This window comes from Malania oleifera, chromosome 7 (assembly GCF_029873635.1).
Source record: "Malania oleifera isolate guangnan ecotype guangnan chromosome 7, ASM2987363v1, whole genome shotgun sequence".
In the NCBI taxonomy this organism is placed as follows: domain Eukaryota; kingdom Viridiplantae; phylum Streptophyta; class Magnoliopsida; order Santalales; family Ximeniaceae; genus Malania; species Malania oleifera.
The window spans coordinates 100,865,447-100,886,927 of NC_080423.1; the positions used below are offsets into that span (position 1 = coordinate 100,865,447).

Consider the following 21,481-nt stretch of genomic DNA (forward strand, 5'->3'; position numbering starts at 1 on the left):
AGTAAGTGGTTCACTCAAACAAGTGACTAATGAGGGGAACATACTTTTGGGATTTGAGAACTCCAATGATTACAAGATTATTATCTGGAGCAATCAGAGCAACCACAAAGAAGATGACCCACCACGTACAAGTCACAACTAAACCAGCATAAAGCTTCCACAGCATCAAGAAGCTTACACACAGCCCCAAGAAATCAGTACACAGCTCTAACAGTACCAAACAACCATCAACAAAGTGATCCGAGTGAATAATAAAAAAAATTGAATTATTGAATGAATACATGACAGACAAGTTGATGTTATGATGTATGGGAGTATTTATGGCATTCTATAAGGAATATGAGCAAAAAAATTGCTCAGAACATTTTCACGCTCCGGCGCATGGAGTTGGAGCAAGCTTTCCGCAGGTACTTGGAGGTCCCTCCAGCAGTGAAATTTGGCAGACAGATCAAGAAGTTTTTTCTGGCGACTCATGGACTGCCTTTTGGTCTTTAGTAGTGCATATGGTGTTCTACAGCAGCAGGTTGAGGTTTAGGGTTTGATTTTGGTGGAGGGTGGCAGTGGCTATGAGACTTAGGGTTTAGGTTGGATCTTGCTCTAATACCATGTTGAAGTATTTGGTTAATTGAAAGACCTAACCTATTGTGGTCCGCCCCTTCCCGTACCCTGCATAAGCGGGAGCTATGTGCACCAGGCTGCCTTTTTTTTTTTTTCCCTAAAAACCTAACCTCAATGACAGGTCTCTCTCTCTATTTATAATGCATATCAGGTACATGCAAATGACCATAATACCCTTACTAATTCACACCTACTACGATAACTCTGGCACGTACTAATAATGCTAAATAACAATTGTTATCCTCATTTGTAGCAGAAGTTTATCAGGCTGCTTTGGTTTAGCGACAGTGGAATCTAACTGCTGAATGGTCATGTGTTTGGACTTAACATGGTTTCCCCACTTCGTCTAGCTTACCGTAAGATAATGATTTCCATTTCTACATCTTCTGCATAAGCTGCACTTGATTGATGGAATCAAAAGTTTGACCACTGTGCCATAGTTGGATTCAATATTAAAATCACCTGATAGCCGTTGTTCATTTTCCTCAAACCGGCACTGTTTGGTATGTCTGTGAAACTCTCGTGTATATTTTAATATCTTTTCCCATGTTGAGTGAGAACATAATCTGGAATAGACCTTCGGAGAATGGTTAACAGGCACAAATTTTTGGATCATAGGTCATAACTTCACTTGATTCATGTTTAGAGTCAATATTTCCCTGCTATGTACAAGCATAACCCCAAAGACAAATAATGGTTATATATACCTTGTCTTTTATTCCTTACCCCTATCCCGTATATAGACAGCGTATTTTTGAGTTGATTGAACCAATCACAAGTATCATCTGTTTCGCCCTAGGCATTAAGTCAAGTGTTTGAAATACCATAGTCAGGTCAGGGGGGATGTTGGAAGTTACCTTGATGGAACTTTAGTGTTTGCTCTATAATGACAGTAGCAGGGAGTTGTAGGTCGAACTTGCATCTGTGCTGGATTTTGTTTTTATTTTTTTCTTTTTTCACTCCAATGTGCCCAATTCGGTCGATTGATGCTAATTGCTCTGGCAGCGCAACCACTCTGAATCCTTTTGTTCTTCTAATTTTCTTTATGTTCCAGGATAAATTAGTGTACTAACTGCTGATAATTTTCAACATGGATTTGTGGGTCAGTCCTGAACATTTTTTTATTAACAGAATTTATCTTGGCCAGGCTAGGCCCAATAAACAGGGCTTACTTTGCGGGCCGATCCAGGGTTGAATTGGGAATGCGGTCACTCTCATCTGCAGTTTTTTTTTTTTTTAAAAGCCCACTCACATCACCTCTGGACTGATGCAAGGGACAAGTCTCATTCTGTGCCCAAGTACTATAAAAAAAATCAAGCCCATTTCCTTTGAGGAATCTCGACCAGGCTTTGCCTCACGGCGGTTATCTATCAAGTCCAAGCCGAGGGATCCTATCCTTCTCTCAACACCCAAAGAGCAATGGCTTTGTGCAGTTGAGTGACAGTTAGGGTGGGTGTGCTTTCCTCTTCCTTGCTCTTTCCTACTTCTGTGTTTGTGTGTGTGTCTCTCTCTCTACTTTGTGCCACTTTGTTAACCGCTTTGAAGTTTTACATTCCATCAGATTCTTTGGATCAGGTGTTACCACTTGATAATTGTGGTTGGAAAAATAGCAGTATTACTTGAAAGCATAGACATAGCACAGGGCAGTCATTTTAGGTCAACAAAGGTCTGATCTCAAATTAAAGAGCTGCTTAAAAATTTAAGCTATTAACTGAGGGTCCAAGCCCCTTCTGTTATAATTAAAGTTCAACACAGCACAGGGCCTATGTTTTGTGCAAGCTTTCAAGCCCAATGGGCTTGTGTGTGAGGCAGCGTATCAGATAATAAAGCCGTTGTACAATTTGAGGTGGTTTATGTCAATTGTAGCAATGATTTTGACATGAAAGATTAAGGAGTCTCGTATAAATCAGGGTGTATTATGTTAATTAAAACATATGGCTTTTGTCATGAAAAGTTGGAATAGAATTTGGTTATTGAACCTGAATAATTTCAATGAGGTATTAATACAAGTATTTTACATGCATAGATCACATTGCACACTACGTAATCTAGGTCTTGTGAAATCTAGCCATATGCAAATTCTTTTTTATGTCTATTTCTTTAATATCTGATGAGTTGGGTTGCAGCTATGTGTTTGGAGCATTGATGGATGGGAGAAAAAGAAAACAAAGTTCTTACAAGCACCAGCTGGTTGCCCATCCTCACTTACCGGAGAAACTAAAGTCCAGTTTCATAATGATCAAAATCATCTACTGGTCGTCCATGAAAATCAAATTTCTGTCTATGACAGCAAGCTTGAATGTTTGCGATTGGTTAGTTCTTCTCAGTGTTAAATGTTGAAATGCCCCATTTTTTGAACCTTTTTTAGTAAAATAAATAAACTGGCATTTTCAATAGTTGGCTAAAACCCAAATATAAATATAAAAAGGAAAATTCGAAAGGAATTATTTTTGTTCTTTATTGTGAATATAAATTTTAATAATGGTCCAAACTTCAACTTGCATGAACGTTACTTTTGTTTCACTAATTGAATTGGGGATTGGGGGATCTTGCAGTGGTCCCCTAGAGACTCACTCACAGCTCCAATTTCGAGTGCAATATACTCCTGTGATGGTCTGCTCGTTTACGGTGGTTTCTGTGATGGGGCTGTTGGAGTTTTTGATGCAGACAGCTTAAGGCTCCGATGTCGAATAGCGCCATCTGCTTACATGCCCTTGTCTCCGTCCAGGTATGCTAAACCGTATTGTACATTTCATAACAAAATATTAACAGAAGGATGTTACCACTTAAACATTATATGTCTGTTCTTGATATTGAAAACTCGTCCTTTCACAATCTTCTGTTAAAGAGTTGCATGTTGGAGCTTGTAGAAATTTGGTACTGACTGAAAAATTTCTGGCAGCAGCGGCAGTGTCTATCCCTTGGTTATAGCAGCCCACCCATCTGAACCCAACCAGATTGCACTTGGCATGAGCGACGGTGTGGTTCATGTAGTTGAGCCATCTGATGCACAGCCTAAATGGGGTGCTCCACCCCCTCAAGATAACGGGTCCCTCCCCTCAAACTCATCAAATCCTTCTCTGAGTGGTCAGCTGTCAGAACCCCATTCCAGGTGATGGTGTTTTGTGGTATAAGGGCATTTACCGGAGTCATTTATAGCAGTGTTGAGCTCTTCTTCACTTTTTTGTGTTTGCCCATTCTTTTTTGCTCTAATATTTTGCTTCAAAGCAGAGATTTTGCTGTAAATATTTTCGACATTTTCCCTAGCTTTGCCATATGAAATTTTACGGAGCAAAATTATATATTATCATGATCAGAGACAAATTTTGAAAGAGGGACAGACCATTTCTTTTTCTTTGTGCCTTTTGGCACCACTGCAGAAGTCCTCTCTGTGCTAACCCTAATTATATGTATGCTTTTGAATTAATATCATTACTTATATTACAAATCAGATTTGTTTTCTGCAGCATTAATTTGGAATCATACCAATTTGGAGCTGTTTTTTGAGATTTGCCCTTTGGAATTGGATTTACTTCCCTATTGGCTCTGCATCTTGGATATCCACTCCATTCAGTGGGCATTCTAGTCTGCGATACTCATCCCTCATCAAAAGGAACTATATTAATTAAAAAGCTATGTTTGAGGAACTACTAGATGGTCAAAAAAGTCTCAAGCTCATAAACCATGTAGACCTTTTTCATATCCCCACTGTTCAAGTAGAGTGGCTGAGTGGGATTATGGATAAGCGCTATGGAGTTGAGTGCTCACAAACGGTTTCCTTACAAAACCCTAGCACTTAGGGCAAGTGAAATGAAAGGTGGAGAACACCAAGTCCCAATTATATTCATTCATAGTGGTAGTGGGTCCTATAAAATGAATTTATAATGTAGTTTTGAAGTAAAGTTTCACATCTCAATCGTCAGTGTTCTTTATTCAAAGTTACAAACTTTTGACAACGTCAATCTTGAATAATATAATTTGGAGCCGTTGTGACGCATGTTCTTTATAAGTTATGGTTGGCTAGCCAAATAAGAAAAAAATATTGCTTGAGCTGAGCTCAAGGCCCATTAGAAGCTCAAGTTGAGATGGGGCCACTAGGTTAAGTTTCAATTGGATTGAGCATGGACCAAGTACAAATTAATTTTCTTTTTGGGTTTCATGCTTTAGACCTACCACTTGATTTATTTGTAGCCTTAGAGGATTATCACATTCTTCAGGGACAGTTTAGTGATTGGAGTTTAAAATTTTAAAGCTTTTCACAAGTTTAAATTTTGAGAGGGATGGGAAAAGCTATAGAAAGAGAAATGAGTTGCTTTTCATTGTGTAATCTTAGACGACTTGTGGGGACGATCATGTCATCATACTCTCATCCAATAGTAAGTCTATTTGTTGAGAAATCAAGACCTAAGTGCTTCAAACTAAACCAATTGGAGGCTAAAATTGAGGTGATATTAGCTAGAGTTGAAATACCTAGCAGCAAAGGGAACGAGAAAGTTCATATTGAAAGACTGATTAAAGTAGAAAGCAATAGTAAAGAGGAAAAGAGCGATCTCTCTTTGCTTGCTCTGAAATCACTTGTGGCAGTAAGCCATATGCAAGGAAACAAAGCGAAGGGAGAATTATTGAAGCTAAAGCTAAATTACTCTTGGGAGAATGTGAAAACTAAAAGAAAGGTAGACCAGCAAAGAAATAGGTTCCACTTGAGGATGTGGCTAAAGCTCAAACCAAATGAATGCCATTGCTATTTGGAATGTGAGGGGTTTTGTAGAAATTTGAGTATCTTAGAATATCTTGGAGTAATTTAGGGGAGTATATATTATATATTATTGAGAGAGATTTGTTTAGGAGATTATTTCCAAATTTAGATCTTCTGATTGTATTATAAATATTGTATATTGGTCTGTACAAATTTATTCAAGAAATACATAAATTCCATTCTATTTTCATGGTATTAGAGCCAGGGTTTCTAAACCTTAGTTAACAATGGCAGACGGTGTTGTCAATAGCAGAGGGTTGAGTTCCTCTGAAACTCTCGATGACGTCTCTGAAGCTACCCCCATTGTGGGTTTGCATGGGCTAGAAAACTCGGCCTTTCCATTCTCGGTGGAGAAATTGAACGGAAAAAAATTTCCGTGAATGGGCTTAGTCCATCAAGCTTGTGATTGAAGACAAAGGAAGGTTAGGATACCTTACTGGTGAAAGGCAGAAGCCTGCCTCAACCGACGTCGCAGCTCTGCAAAAATGGAAGTTCAAGAATTCCATGGTGACTGCATGGCTCGTAAATTCGATAAAGCTTTCAATCGGAAAGATTTACCTGTTTTTACCAACAACGAAGGATGTCTGGGATGTTCGCGAGACGTACGAAAGCTACTCCTAAATCTTCGAGATAAAGACTCGATTGTGGCAGCTGCGGCAAGGAGAGAGGGATGTCATCGATTACTTCATGGAGACGACAACTCTCTGGCAGGAGCTTGACCTAAGCGTTGATGAAGAGTGGGAATGCCTTGGCGACATTATTCGCTATAAGAAGAGACTTGAGAATGAACGAATGCGAGGAAGGATTCTCGGCCAACGCCCCCTACCTTCGACTCGAGAGGTCTTCATAGAGGTGAGGCATGAAGAAAGCCGTCACAGCATTATGATGAAGGCACCGACCAAACATACATGGAATGAAATATCAGCCCTAATCTCGAGAAATAATGAAGTACCAGCCCTAATCTCGCGAAATTTTGCGGGTACATGCCAAAAGACACATAAAGGGAGATTCAGGTGCAAGCACTGTCGCAAGCCAGGCCATTCAAAAGATACTTGTTGGGAAATACATGGAAAGCTTGCAGATTGGAAGCCGAGACAGAATCAAAAAAATCGTGGCTATCAGGCTGCTGTTGATAATCCAGCTGAGAGATCACAAGAGGTGAGAAAAATACCAATACCACTCCAAGTGGCGCATTCAGTCCAGAGCAGTTGGAACAACTCTATAAAATGTCCTCTACCATTTAAGCATTGGGTCAGTCTTCCACTGGTTCTTTAGCCCACTGAGGTAATCTTTTGATGGCCTTAAATACTATATCTCATTATAAATCACCATGGATAATTGACTCTGGTGTCTCTGATCATATGACTAATTCTTATCATCTGTTCTTATCCTATTCACTATGTGTTGGAAATTTGAAAGTTAAAATTACAGATGGGTCACTCTCATTTGTTGCAGGCAAAGGAAGTATTCAAATATCTGATTCTATAATTCTAAAATCTGTCCTACATGTCCCTAAGCTGCCTTGCAATTTGTTATCCATTAGCCAGTTGACAAAAGATTCCAATTGCTCTGCTAAATTTGTTCCCTCTCACTGTGTTTTCCAGGACCTATCATTGGGGAAGACGAATGGCAGTGCTAAGGCGTGTGTGAGCCTCTATTACTTTGATGAGGCAAATACGAGTGAACAATGTAAAATTGCTATTTGTGATTCTGCATTTATTTCTAGAGATGGTGAAATTTTGTTATGGCATTCTAAGATGGGTCATCCAAATTTTTAATTTTTAAGATGTTTTTTTTTTTTGGTAAAAGAGGGCAGCACCTCCTAGCTTGATTAGAAAGCCCCTCACTTATGGGGGAGGAATACCGTGGTTCCAATATTGGGACTTTGGGACAACAAAATCAAATAAAAAAACCAAAGACCAGAAACCAAACAAAAAAACTAAGAACTAAACCACTAAAAGTGGAAAACAAAAAATTCTAGAAGATAACACAAAACATCATGAGCGCAAAGAAGGAAAACCCAACAAATCTAATCGAATCATTCCCCTGACTTGCTGAGGAAGATCATTCTGGCAACTATATGATCGAGAAATACTAGATTCACCCTATTTGACAAAGAAATCTGCACTTTTATTCGCCTCCCTGTAAACATGTTCCACTTTGAACTGTATGCTTTTCAATGCTAGCATAAGCTCTTCTCATAATTCTCATAAGTTCCAAACCAAGCACTTCCTAGAATTTATCCATTGAACCAACAAAGCAGAGTCACATGCAATCTTCACTTGATCAAATCCGAGATCTTTACACAGATTAATCCCTAAAATAATCACCTTCAATTCAGTCATGTTATTTGTTCCATAACCCAATAATGAGGAAAAATTTACTTTAAATAAACCTTTTTAATCTCTTATCACGCCTCCACCACCACAATTACCTGGGTTACCTCTACAGCTCCCATCCACATTCAACTTAACCTAACCTATCCCATGTTTACACAATCTGACTACACGAGGAAGACAAACCCTCATATTTTTTACTTGAATATCCAAAGCACGAAGGACTGCAATATCCGTGCAAGAAGCAGGTGCATATTTATTTAACTTTTCTGAAATGAATCTCAGCCAATATTTAATATCAAGCCACACAGTTCTCACCGATTCATGAATTGATTCCATTCTAGCTCTACATCAATGAGTCCAGAGTCTCCAAAAGATGAGACTAGGTATAAGACCTACCAAAATGCCTAACTATGAGGCCCATCTTGCACAACTAAACCAGACATTAACTCTGCCTTTTCAAGTACTTGTTGCCATACAACTAACACCCAACACCACTGCTGCTTTTTTCCATACCTCCTGAGCAAAAGATCCGGTGCAAAACACATGGTTTAGAGATTCAATTTTGGCATTTGAACAACAATCACATCGAGAGGCCATTTGAACACCTACTTCTTTAATACGAGTATCAATCGGAAGACAAGCGAACCAAGACTTTCACATACAAATTGACACCCTTTTTGGCAACATAGGATGCCAGGTCCATTTTGCAACTGAGAATTCCTCTTTATGCTCCCTTATAATTTCCCAAGCACTTGCCGTGGTGAATTTCCCATCTATTGAAGGTTCCTAAATTATTGTATCTAGAACCTCCTTGCAAGAAATAGCAGAGTTCATTACTTCCTCTGCCTGATCTTCACCCAAAAGATCCACTAATAAATCAACATTCCACCCATCTCTATCCCAACAATCTCGAGTTCGTAGCTTATTGTTACTGATTTCCTGAACCTTAGCACAAAGGGGATCGGAGGCTAACCAACGATCAAACCAGAAAGAAGCCGACCCTTCTTTAATTCGAACATGGACATGTTCTAAAACTTTAGGAATCACACGAACAATCGATCTCCAAAATCTGGTTCCTTTATCTAGTTTCATTTCTCTCAAGTGGTGTTTCTTATACAAATACTTAGCTTTAAAGAATTGAGTCTACAGATTATCCATAGTTAATAATCTCCACACAAACTTCATATGCAATGATTTTTTTACCTCCTCCAAATCCCTAACACCCTAACCACCCTCACAAACAAGCTTACATATATTAGACCAGGAATACCAATTCCTTTTCCTTTTGTCATTTACTTCACTCCAAAAAAAAAAATTCGATAACATAAAATTTATCTTTTTGAAGACAGTATTAGGAATGTCCAATACCGCCAATTGGTGAACCGCCATTGATGATAATACATGCTTAATTAAAATTAGGTGGCCCCCTTGAGATAAAAACTTAAATTTCCAACCCGCTATCTTTTTCCTCAATTTATCAACTAGGGGCGCTAAAATATGGGTTATAAGACGTCCTGATACCAAAGGAACACCCAAGTATGTAGCAGGGAAACCTCCTTCCGCAAAGCTAGTCGTCCTTAACAGAGATCTCTTCTGAGCAAAAACAATTCTCTTTAACAAACAAATACTTGACTTTTCTTTATTTATCAATTGACCAGACCAATCCTCATACTTCTGCAAAGTCTTAATAAGCATTCGAATAGAACTTCTCTTGCCATTGGCAAAAATAAGAATGCCATCCACATAGAGAAAGTGAGATACCAAAGGCGCCCCACAAGGATGATAGTAAGCTCCTATCTTATTCTCCATAAATTTTTTCTTTAGAAGTCGAGAGTGAACTTCCTGTAAAATAATAAATAGATAAGGAGATAGAGGATCTCCTTAGCGAAGCTCTTGAGAAGGTTTAAAGAAACCTTTATAAGTGCCATTCATCATAATGGAGAACCAAGGAGAGGAAACACATTCCGCCACTAAACCACAGAATCTTCGTGAGAAACCAAAGCTTTTTAGAACCAAGTTTAAAAAATCCCAATCGACCCTATCATATGCCTTAGCCATATCCACTTTGATCATTACATTTCCACCATTAGACTTCTTATGCAGAGAATGAACCATTTCTTGTGCCAAATAAATATTTTCAAATATACTTCTACTAGGAATAAAAACTCCCTGTTCCGGAGAAATCAATGCAGACAGTAAACCTGTCATCCTTGCAACAATAATTTTTGAAAAAAATTTGTAGATAACACTACAAAGACTAATAGACCTAAACTTGTCAAAACTCTGAGGATTCTGAACTTTTGGGATTAGAACAATGTAAGATGCAGAATAAAATCTAGGAAGAGGAGACCCAGCAAAAAAATCTCTAGCTACATCAATCACGTCTTCTTTTACAATATCCCAACAATCCTGGAAAAAAGCCGAACCAAAACCATCCGGACCTGGGCTACTATTTCTTAGGATAGAAAGAATAGCATCCCTTACCTCCTCCTCAGACGGTTCACGACAAAGATCAATATTCTCCTCTTCAGAAACCATAGGAGATATTATATCTACAATGTTAGCTGTTCGATTGGGGCCTACACCTGTTAAGAAAGTTCGAAAATACCTTACTGCACCCTTGTGAATAGCTTCCATAGAATTCAACACTTCTCCATTTGGAAGTTTCAATGAATGAATCATAGTCTTCTTCCTCCTTTGGTTCACAAATGCATGAAAGAACTTTGTATTGTTATCCCCTGCCTCCAACCATTTCTTTTTAGCTAGCTAAATAATATGAATCTCCTCCCTCTTTTCTTATGCTTCTAACTCGAGTTTAGTAAGGAAAAAATCTTTCTCCATTTCTGGCGAACACCCTTCCTGAAGCTGAGCCTCTAGAGCTTCCATACTTTTCTCCAATTTTTTAATGTTCTGTTGTACATGTCCAGTTCCAGTTTCGAATTGCAACTTTCGTATGTTTCAATTTACCAGCAAGTCTAAATAAACCCGAACCATGAGATTCCTCCCTCCAGGCTTCCTCCACGCAAGACTTAAAAGATTGGTGCGTGCTCCAAATATTCTGATACCTGAAAGGAGAAGGACCATACCGATGCAGATTTCTATGAAATCGAATAATCAATGGGTTATGATCTGAAGTCCTCCTCTTTCCATACTCAAAATAAATATTTGGCAAAACTTGGAGAAGATTCGAATTATAGAGCACCCTATCCAGTTTTACCCAATTTCGAGAATTACCACTGTGACCATTACACCAAGACATGTTGCTGCTAGTACCAACCAAATCCATAAGACCACAGTTGTCCAAACAATTATTAAATTCCTCTATAGCCGATAACGGCCTCATATGACCACCAATACGTTTCGAATATGAATGGATGATATTGAAATCTACCGCTACTAATCAAGGGAAATCATCCCTCTTTACAAACTCCAAATCATTCTACAGTTTCCGGTGATCTGTTTGACGACATTTAGCATAAACAAAAGAAGCCAAGAAAACTTGGTTTACAGAACTAAAAATACCCGAAATAACTTGATCAGACATATGTTGTAACTCAAAGTGCACTTCCTCTTCCCAAAACATCCAAATTTTACCCCTCACTGAAGCATTCGCACAAAAATTTGAAAAATTTAGAAAGTCAGCCCATTGCGACATCAGACTTTCATCAAAAAATGGCTTTGAAAGAACCAAAATAGAAGGCGAAAAATTCCTCATTAACTTATGTAAACGATTTTTCGACGTGCCTAAACCCTGCACGTTCCACACTAGAATTGTATTAATCATAAATCAAATTTCTTTGGACGGGTAATAACCCGTTGAGACTTCTTCTCACTTTGCCCATTAATATCCTTCAACTTAACAATCGGAATATGTAAATCATCATCCGAACAAAATCCTTTTTCCAATGGGAGTTTCTCTAAAGAATTTGTCTCCCCCTCCCTATCCGATTCACAATTATCTGGGACACACCTGGCCATGAAGATACACTCTTGTTCCCAAATTTCTACAACCATATTACTAGACGTCATCAACTGATCACACACCACTATGCCATCTTCCACTATCAGAATATCAGTGTCAGGAGCACCCAAGACTGGTTCAACACTCTCCTCCCTCTGCACAATCTCATACTGATTTGTATTTCGCTGCAAAGTTTCCACTTCAGGCCTCGGATTTTCAGGAACAAACTCCCCCTCTTCCATCTCACGTTGCGGAACTGTCTCAACCACTGGAAAAATTTGTGATGTCGTTGCACCCTTTTGCCTAAGTCCCCTCTACAGGTTCTTCAACACTGCATGAATCTATCAATTCTCTTTGAACTTCCTTCCCTTTATCCAATTTCTTCACATGCCAAACTTCTTGTCGATTTTCTTGTCTACCATATTCTGTATCCTTACATCTATCCCCAATTTTCTGTTTCATTTCACCCCCTCGGCATACCACCTTTGAATGCCCCTGTCTATGACATTCTCACAATAAAATCCTTACTTTTCGTACCTCACTTCTTGCCAAATTTTCTGATTTGCGGAAACAACAATCGGGAAAGCATCCACTTGATTTGCCAATAAATCCACCTCCACGCACATTCTCGCACTGGTAGCCCTAGTTCAATTAAGCATACCACTGTCAGTTCCCAGGTATCGACCAAACCTTGTGGCTAGAACTTGTAAGCAATCAGGCCTGTACATGTGCATCGGAAGACCAGGGAGAAATAACCATTGAGGGGCCAAGGATGGTTCCTGCATCAGGTTGAAATCCTTTGTCGATCGAAAAAGACGAAACGGAAATCCAACCAAAATCCTTCCTTCACGAGACCATCCATGAAGAAAATCTCATTCATTCTTCATCTGAACAAGTATGTGAAAATCATCCATGAAACTAACAGAAGGGATCTCCGAAAGACCCCACGACTTATGATATTCAAACGGATAACGTCAATGGATGGTCTAGATCGCAAAAATTTCAAAACCAGCGCAAACCGAAAATCTTTTGTCACTTTATTCATCTCGGCCTTCGAGAATATAAAACCAATTTCTCCATCAACATCAACTGGATATCTCATGGCTAGTTTGAAAGAGGAAGACGACGGGTTAACAACATTAGCATTAGAACGTACTACATGAGCATACAACAGAGGTCCTGAACCACCTTTCGAAAGAGGCCCCACTAGTGGAGGATCCCCCAGAGGGCCGGAAGGCGCCGCCATCTACTCCTACACAGTAGGCGTCTTACTTCAACGAGAATGGAAGAGAGACAATACCTGATTTAGAATGATTCAGAGTACCGGTATAAGAAAGCTTGCTGAAATTCAAAGTTCTGGAAAACCAACAGGTGGCGAAGTGGGCGACCGTAGTTGCAGCTAATGACTCTTCTATCTGGCGAAATTCTCAAAGTAGGAGGCTGGGGATTTCACCTTTGCAAATCCCAGAAATGGCACCGTCTGACTCTCCTCTACGAAACCCCGAACAACACCTAGTCGCCGTAGTTGCAAAGGCTGAGGGTCCCATCGTCATCGTCACGAGATTTCCCGAACTTGCCGTCGTCCCGCCACAGTTGTCGCAAACCTGCTCTGCAAATCCTGGTGGCACAGGTGAGGGTAGCGACGCGGCTTTTGTGGAGCGGCCGTAGCGTGGCCAGTGGTGGATGTGCGCATGACGTCTCGCGCAGGAGTGCAGTGGGGCGGTGAACACGAATACGCGTGAGGGAGAGAGCATGAGGTTGGTGGTGGTGCACCGCTACAGAGTTGGTCATGAATCATGACGAGGGAGGGCCAGGGGAGGGAGGCGTTGTGCGTGCGACGGCGCGAGGGTTATCGCCGCCGTTGCAGATCTGAATTGCGAGAGCTAGGGCTTGTTTCGCTTGCGCTGTGCACGCGATGGCGCGAGGGTCGTCGTCGCCATTGCAACTCTGAATCTCGAGAGCTAGGGCTTCGGCTCCTATTGGGTTTTATGTCCCACCACCGTCGTCGCAAACCTCCTCTGCAAATCCCGGTGGCATAGGTTCAACTCCTGGCGCGAGGGTCGTCGCCATCGTTGCAGCTCTGAGTCGCGAACCTCCTTCCATTTGTTCAAATAAAACGTCTTCTAATTTTCAATGTGAAAATTGTGAATTTGTAAAACACCAGCGTAACTCCTTTCCAAAGTCCACATACAAACCATCCCTTCCATTTACTATGATTCACAATGATTTATGGGGCCCCTCACGCTCTCTTAATCGCACTCATACGAAATGGTTTGTTACTTTTATTAATGATCATACTCATGTTTGTTGGGTTACTTGTTGAAAGATAAAACTAAAATCCGTTCTATTTTTGTCAGTTTCTACTCCATGATTCAAACAGAATTCCAAACTCATCCAAATTTTACGTACTGATAATGGTATGAAACATTTCAATGATATCTTGGGATTTTGTCTTCAAGAAAATGGAATTGTTCATCAAAGTTCCTGTGTGGATACTCCTCAACAAAATGGGGTTGTTGGATGTAAAAATAGGCATATACTTGAAGTAGCTCGGGCATTGATGTTCACTACAAATATGAAAAAATATTTTTGGGGCGATGCCATTTTAACAACTACACATCTCATTAATTAAATGTTGAGTCGAGTTCTTTCTTTTGCTACTCCTCTCCAGAAATTCTAGGAATGTTTTCCTAACTCTCGACTCCACTCCAATATTTCTCTGAAAATCTTTGGATGCACTGCATTTGTTCATGTTCATGCTCACAATTGGGATAAATTGGAACCTCGTGCCATTAAATGCGTCTTTATTGGTTATTCTCCTACTCAGAAAGGTTACAAATGTTATGACCCTGTCACCAAAAAAATGTTTGTTAGCCTTGATGTCATGTTCTTTGAAACGACTCCTTATTTCCAAAAGCCCTCTCTTCAGGGGGAGAAGTGGAGTGAAGATCGATTCTTTGATTTGTCTACTTATGAATCTGTGCTATCTACCGAGTCTCCCATTACATCATTTCCTAACCTGTCATGTGCAAATGATCACTTAAACTCAGGGGGAGATGCAGAATAACAAAATAATAAGGAAATACTTGTTTACTCAAGAAAGCCAAAAACAAAGAACAAGGAGAATCTTATACCTGAGGCACCAAGAGAGTTGGAATCGGTGATGGCTCCGAGCAACCATGAGTCCACACCTAATCCTGGTCAGGTAATAAATGGCCATGAGCTTCCTTCTGATAAGTCTGCACCTGATGACGTCAATTTATCCATTGCAGTAAGAAAACAAACAAGGTTATGTACTCTATATCCCTGGTCAAAATACATGTCTTATAAAAATTTGTCTATAGGGTATCGTGCTTTTACCTCTAACATTGTCAGGATAAAAATTCCAAAGAATATTTAGGAAACCCTGGAAATTCTTGAATGGAGGGAAGTTGTCATGGAAGAAATGTTGGCCCTGGAAAAAAATGGAACTTGGGACGTCACGAATTTGTCGAGAGGAAAGAAGCCAGTAGGCTGAAAATGGGTCGTCACAGTGAAATGTAGAGCTGATGGGATAGTTGAACGATATAAAGTCAGACTCGTTGCAAAATGGTTTACATAGACCTATGGCATTGATTGCATGGAGACATTTGCACCAGTGGCAAAATTGAATACAATTCGGGTCCTCCTATCCTTGCCAGCTAACTTAGATTGGCCACTACAACAACTCGACATTAAAAATGCATTTCTAAATGGTGAGTTAAAAGAAGTCTACATGACGATACCACCAGGTTTCAGTAAGAAAGGTGAAAAAAACAGAGTATGTAAACTCAAGAAGTCCTTGTATGGACTCAAGCAATCTCCCACAACATGGTTCGACAAATTTGCAAAAGTGATAAAGAATCAAGGATATCGACAAGGGCAATTGGATCACACTATGTTCTTCCAACAGTTTGAAAGTGGTAAGAAAACAATTATGATAGTGTATGTTGATGATATAATCCTAACTGGAGATGATATAGTGGAGATGGAAAGATTAAAGAAAGTGCTAACTACTGAATTTGAAGTTAAAGACTTAAGACAAATGTGGTACTTCTTGGGAATGGAAGTTGCTAGATCAAAAAAGGGTATTAGTGTCTCTCAGCTAAAGTATATCCTTGATCTCCTAACCAAAATTGGCATTCTTGGATGCAAACCTAGTGAAACCCCGATTAAAGTCGTAAAGAGGATTGAAGACTGCGGAATACTAGTTGAAAAGGAGAGGTATCAAAGATTGGTTGGTAAACTAATTTACCTATCGCATACCAAACTCGACATTGCATTTGCCGTAAGTGTGGTAAGTCAACACATGCATTCACCGAAAAAGACTCACCTACATGTAGTGTATAAGATCCTCAGGTACCTCAAGGGTTCTCTGGGCAAAGGACTTTTTTCAAGAAATTTGAAAGCAAGGAAGTAGAAATTTTCACATATGCAGATTGGGCAGGATCAGCGGAAGATAGAAGGTCAACCACCGGATATTGCACCTTTGTATGGAGATTGGTTGGTGAACTAATTTACTTATCGCATACCAAACCCGACATTGCATTTGCGGTAAGTGTGGTAAGTCAACATATGCATTCACCGAAAAAGACTCACCTAGATGTAGTGTATAAGATCCTCAGGTACCTCAAGGGTTCTCCGAGCAAATGATTCTTTTTCAAGAAATGTGAAAGCAAGGAAGTAGATATTTTCACAGATGCGGATTGGGCTGGATCAGCGGAAGATAGAAGGTCAACCACCGAATATTGCACCTTTGTATGGGGAAATTTGGTAACTTGGAGGAGCAAAAAATAGAATGTAGTGGCTCAAAGCAGTGTTGAAGCTGAATTCATGGCAGTTGCACAAGGGATATGTGAATGACTATAGTTATAGAAACTCTTGGAAGAATTACAAATCCCAGTTAAATTTCCTATCAAACTCTATTGTGACAACAAAGCAGCCATCGGTATCTCTCTCAATCCAGTTCAACATGACAGGACTAAGCATGTAGAAGTGGACCGACATTTTATCAAAGAGAAGGTTGAAGAAGGAACCATCCGTACGACTTATGTACCTACCAAGGAACAAACTGCAGATATCTTTACTAAAGGGTTAGCTTGACAGAGTTTTGATGATTTCATTTGCAAGTTGGATATGATCAATATTTATGATCTAACTTGAGGGGGAGTGTAGAAATCTTGAGTATCTTAGAATATTTTGGAGTACTTTAGGGAAGTATATATTGTATATTATTGAGAGAGATTTGTTTAGCAGATTATTTTCATATTTAGATCTTCCGATTGTATTATAAATATTGTATAGTGGTCTATACAAATTTATTCAAGAAATATAGAAATTCCATTCTGTTTTCAGGTTTAAATGATCCCATTAAACAAAAAAGAAGTTAATAGATTCATTGATGTGCATAACATTCATATGACGTGGTTAAATGAGACAAAGATTAGACCAAAAAATTTAAAAAGGCTGTCAAAGTTGTTCAAAAGAATTGGGTTTTTTCTTTGCACAACTATATGATTGATACACTTTCTAGAGTTATGGTTGGCTTTAAATCCAAACATCTACAATACTAGGAATATCAGAAAGCATGCAAAAGCAATTACAGCAAGTTATTTGATTGATCAAGTACTGAATTGGCTTACTTTTTTACATTCTTCTAATGACATGTTGAAAAGTAGAAAGCTCTCCACTCAATTGTTAGAGCTAAACAATATTATTGGAGAAAGCCCTTGGGTTGTAATGGGAGATTTTAATACCTTAAAGGATCCCTCTGAGAGGTGTAATGGCATTCAAGCTACGGGAATGGAAGAAAACTAATTTCATATTTTTGAATTGTTTGGACAAATAATTACTGAATTGAGGAAGATAGTCGTAGACCTCTGGGAATGTTGTGATCAATGGCACTCCTATGTTCACATCCTAAAAGAAGTTGCCATATTTGAAAATAAATATGAAAACTTTTTATAAGAGGCACTATCCAAATATTGAGGGTAGAGCTAGAGCTGCTAAACAGGAAGACAAACTCCATTCACGCTATAGTTCCATAAAGGAAATTAATGGGAAAATGCAGATTTATATAGAAATTATGATATGCTGCAGCAAATGGCAAAAGCATCATGGCTGCGATTCAGTGAGAAAATTAATAAATTTTTCTCAAGAATGTTGGGTGACAAAAGAGTTAAGTCTCAGATAAAATCACGTTAATCACAGTTGAGATAACTGCTCCGATCCATAAACAATCCAGTCTGTTGGGGAAAAAGATGAGGAAATATAACTTTGCAGTACTGAATTCTTAAAGGAGCTTATTTCGTTCCTCTGGTCAGAAGAGTAAAAAAATTCCTCTCAGCAAACAAGTTGATGAAGAAATTAAGAAGGCTATATTTTCTTTTGTTGTTGGACGCCTGGTCCTGATGGGTACCATTGCAAGCTTTTTAAAATTTTTTGGTAGATTGTTCTTCAAAGACTAAAAAATTTTCAAGCAGGTAAATACCACACTCACAAACTAGTCTCTAAAGTAAAAACCCTTCACATCTAAAGTATTTTAGATGTATTGTCTGATGCAATTTGGTCTATAAATACAATGCAAAATTAATGTCAAATAAGCTGCAAAAGTTTCTTGAATATTTCATTAAGTCCAAATCAGACTGCATTTATACAAGGGGGAAGTATACAAGATAATATTTTATTAGTTCAAGCGCTGTTACGGGGGTACCATTTGCATACTAAATCACCAAGATTAGCCCTTACAATTGACATGATGAAGGAATTTGACTCAGCTGATCATTGGGGCTTCTTAGTTCAGCTATTGGAGTGTATTGAAACTCCTGCAGACTTTGTTGGTCGGATAAAAGAGTGTATTTCTACACCTTCATATTCTGTCATTGTTAATGGTTTAGTTGAAGGTTTTTTCCAAGGAACAATAGGAATAGGACAAAATGATCCGATTTCACCTTGTCTCTTGTATTCACACTATATGTCAGAAGACCAATTTAGTAAATCTGTGCTTTTCTAATGGATTACTTATACTGTCCAAAGGAGACTCTGATTCTTAAGCAGACTGAACTGAAGCAATCGCATGGAATCTGAGGTATTTTTTCCTGGTCTAACTAATGAGAAGGTGCATGAAATTTCTTTCATGCTTCAAATACCAAAAGGTGATCACTTCTTGTCAAATCCTGGGATTGCCATTGGTTACCAAGAACATAAAAATAGTGAAAAAGCAGAGAAGAATATCAAACAGAATATGCACATGGACGCATAAATACGTATCTTATGTGAAGGCTCCAGTTAATAGAGTCCATGCTTCAAAGTATCTTTGGGTATTGGGCTAGAGTCCATTTGGGTATTGGGCATCTGCTATACTTCTGGCTAAACCTGTTATAATTGAGTTGGGAAGGAAGTTTAAGGCTTTTTCTGTGGAGGGGAAATGATGGAACAGAGAGTGCTGCAAAATAAAATGGAAGGGTATTTGCAAGTCTTTAAAAGATAGTGGTTTGAACATCAAGTGACTTACAAAATGGATGACAACATTTGCTATAAAGCTGTTATGGTTTATTTATACCTCTAAGCCATTTTTATGGGTGGCATGGATATATACTTACAAGTTAAAAGGCAAAAGCATTTGGGCAGTCCAGGATAATTCAAATTGCTGTTGGACTTGGAAAAGGATTTTATAAGAGAATAAGCTTACCCAAACATAAGGTGCAGAGTAGGAGATGGTGAATCAACACTTTTGTTTGTTCATAATTGGCATCAAAACCACCTTTGTTGTAGTACGATGGGGCTCAATTTCCTACAGAATTGGAGTTAATATTAATGTTGGTGTGGTTTTCAATCTTAACAGAGAAACTAAAGACGGTGCTGGGAATTTTCCCACTGGAAAATTCTATTTTTACTCTGCAAGGGAAACATTAGAGATAAAAGACAACTTGTTACATGGTCATCAATCCTATGGTCTAAACATAGTGTGCCTGAACATTGTTTTGTGGAATGGCTTGCCAGCCATATGAAACAGAATTAGCACAATAGATAAAATTGCTAAATGGGAAAGAAGTGTGAATTGTATTTGTAAGATCAGTGGTTTATATATTGAAATCAAAGAGTATTTGTTCTTTGATTGTCAAAGTTTGAGGCAAGCATATTTGGCAGTACAAACCTAAATCTAAAAATGATACCTTCTATTGGAATGACAACTTAAATTTCTTTACTGGTATGGGAAATAATGTTTGAGGGGAGAAATACAAGTTTTTTTGGGGGCAGCTATATTACTGATGGAGGGCCAGCCGGCTGACCAGGAATGAACTATTTTTTGAAGAAAACGGATTTTTTGATAACATATTCTTAGCTGGACAGATTACATGTTCAGTTAAAACCAATTTGGAATAAGCAATAGGCTGCTGCTTTTGGTCTAGATTGATCTGTTGGGCTATTTTTTATGAAGTTTGGAACTACATGCTGCCTTTGATGTGTTTAGCATACTAAACACCTCTTTAAGGCAAAATTACCATTTTCCAGCTTGGTTAATATATGAGCTTATTTCTTACTAAAAAAAATAACTAGAGGAATAATAAAATTTTTAATCTTCGTAGTATTAAACCATTCCTCAAAGGAACTAATTGCAAAGGCTTATGAGGATTTGTCAAAAAAGAATTTATCTAACGTTTAAGTGTAAGGGAGACCTTTGCGTTGACAATTAGGACTTTTCAACTTTACCATGACATATATAGGAAGGAGAAGAAGCTTTGGTAGATGGTTTAATATAAGAATTAACCATTAGAGAAGTAAGAATCCCGCTCTTCACAAGAGAATGCTACTTTTTCGTTGAGATAGTAAAAATTCTGCACTGAGTGACAAACCACAACTAAAAAATGACACAAGATTTGAAAAGTGCACAGAAAACTTGTAACGATTTGAAGAATAATGGTATTTAAATAATAAAAAGAAAGGGAAATAGAAATAGAAACAGAAGGAGGTAGTAGGCTTCGTCGACGACATTATACTTTGAATATAATAACTCGAAAATTTTTACACAGGGCCTCGTCGATGAACACAGAGAGTTCGTCGACGAGCGCATAAGTAGGCCTCGTCGACAAAACTATGTCTCGTTGACGAGAAAATACCGAGAGAGTTTTTGGGGGTAGTTTGAAATTCGTCGACGAGAGAGGAAGATTCGTTGACGAAATTCCTTAAAGACTCGTCGACGAGATGACGTGTCTTGTCGACGAATCCAGGGCTATAAATTGCCAAAATACGGATTTTTCAGCAGAATTCTGGCACAAAAAGGCTCTTTCTCTCTCTAAAAATGCCTCTCCCTCCTCTCTTCGATCCCGGCCCGTTTCACGCCGGATCGATGATCTGAAGCTACCACGACACTCCTGACGAAATTCTCTACAAATCCGCAGGAGCGGATCGTCGGTGGAAGAGGTTTGAAATTCGTCCCAAATTTAGGGTAAGGTGTTTTGTTCAGAATATGCTTCCCCTACAGTTATAAGAAATGTTGTAGGCAAGAAAATACTGATATTTTGTTCTGAAAAATGTCGTTTTCAGGATGTTGAGTGGAGAACCCTGCAGCTATAGGGTTAGAGTACAGTAGGGACTTTTCAGATTTAAAGTAAGGGAAATATGCTATGTTAGGAATTTTTATAATGTTATTAGAGATTTTACACATATGTATATACCATCTTATTACCCAGTTTTATAGAATATGAGTTTTAAATGCTTGTGTGGCCTAAGTAGATATTTATGTGATGAAGAACTTATATAGTTTTAACAGTATATCATACTATACTG

The 21,481-nt window shown here is 38.7% G+C and overlaps 1 protein-coding gene across 2 annotated transcripts in view; it reads left to right on the forward strand.

The window, feature by feature from the left end:
* LOC131160257 (protein TOPLESS-RELATED PROTEIN 2-like) overlaps positions 1-3,950 on the forward strand; it is a 43,492-nt gene extending 39,542 nt beyond the window's left edge. The window contains exons 23-25 of one of the 2 annotated variants that reach the window (XM_058115710.1): positions 2,745-2,930; positions 3,174-3,346; positions 3,521-3,950. In XM_058115710.1, coding sequence (XP_057971693.1) covers positions 2,745-2,930; positions 3,174-3,346; positions 3,521-3,734 — 573 coding nt within the window. In that variant the 3' untranslated portion in view covers positions 3,735-3,950. The remainder of the gene's footprint in view (positions 1-2,744; positions 2,931-3,173; positions 3,347-3,520) is intronic. The other variant, XM_058115712.1, reaches the window with a different exon arrangement.
* The last annotated feature ends 17,531 nt before the right edge of the window (positions 3,951-21,481 follow it).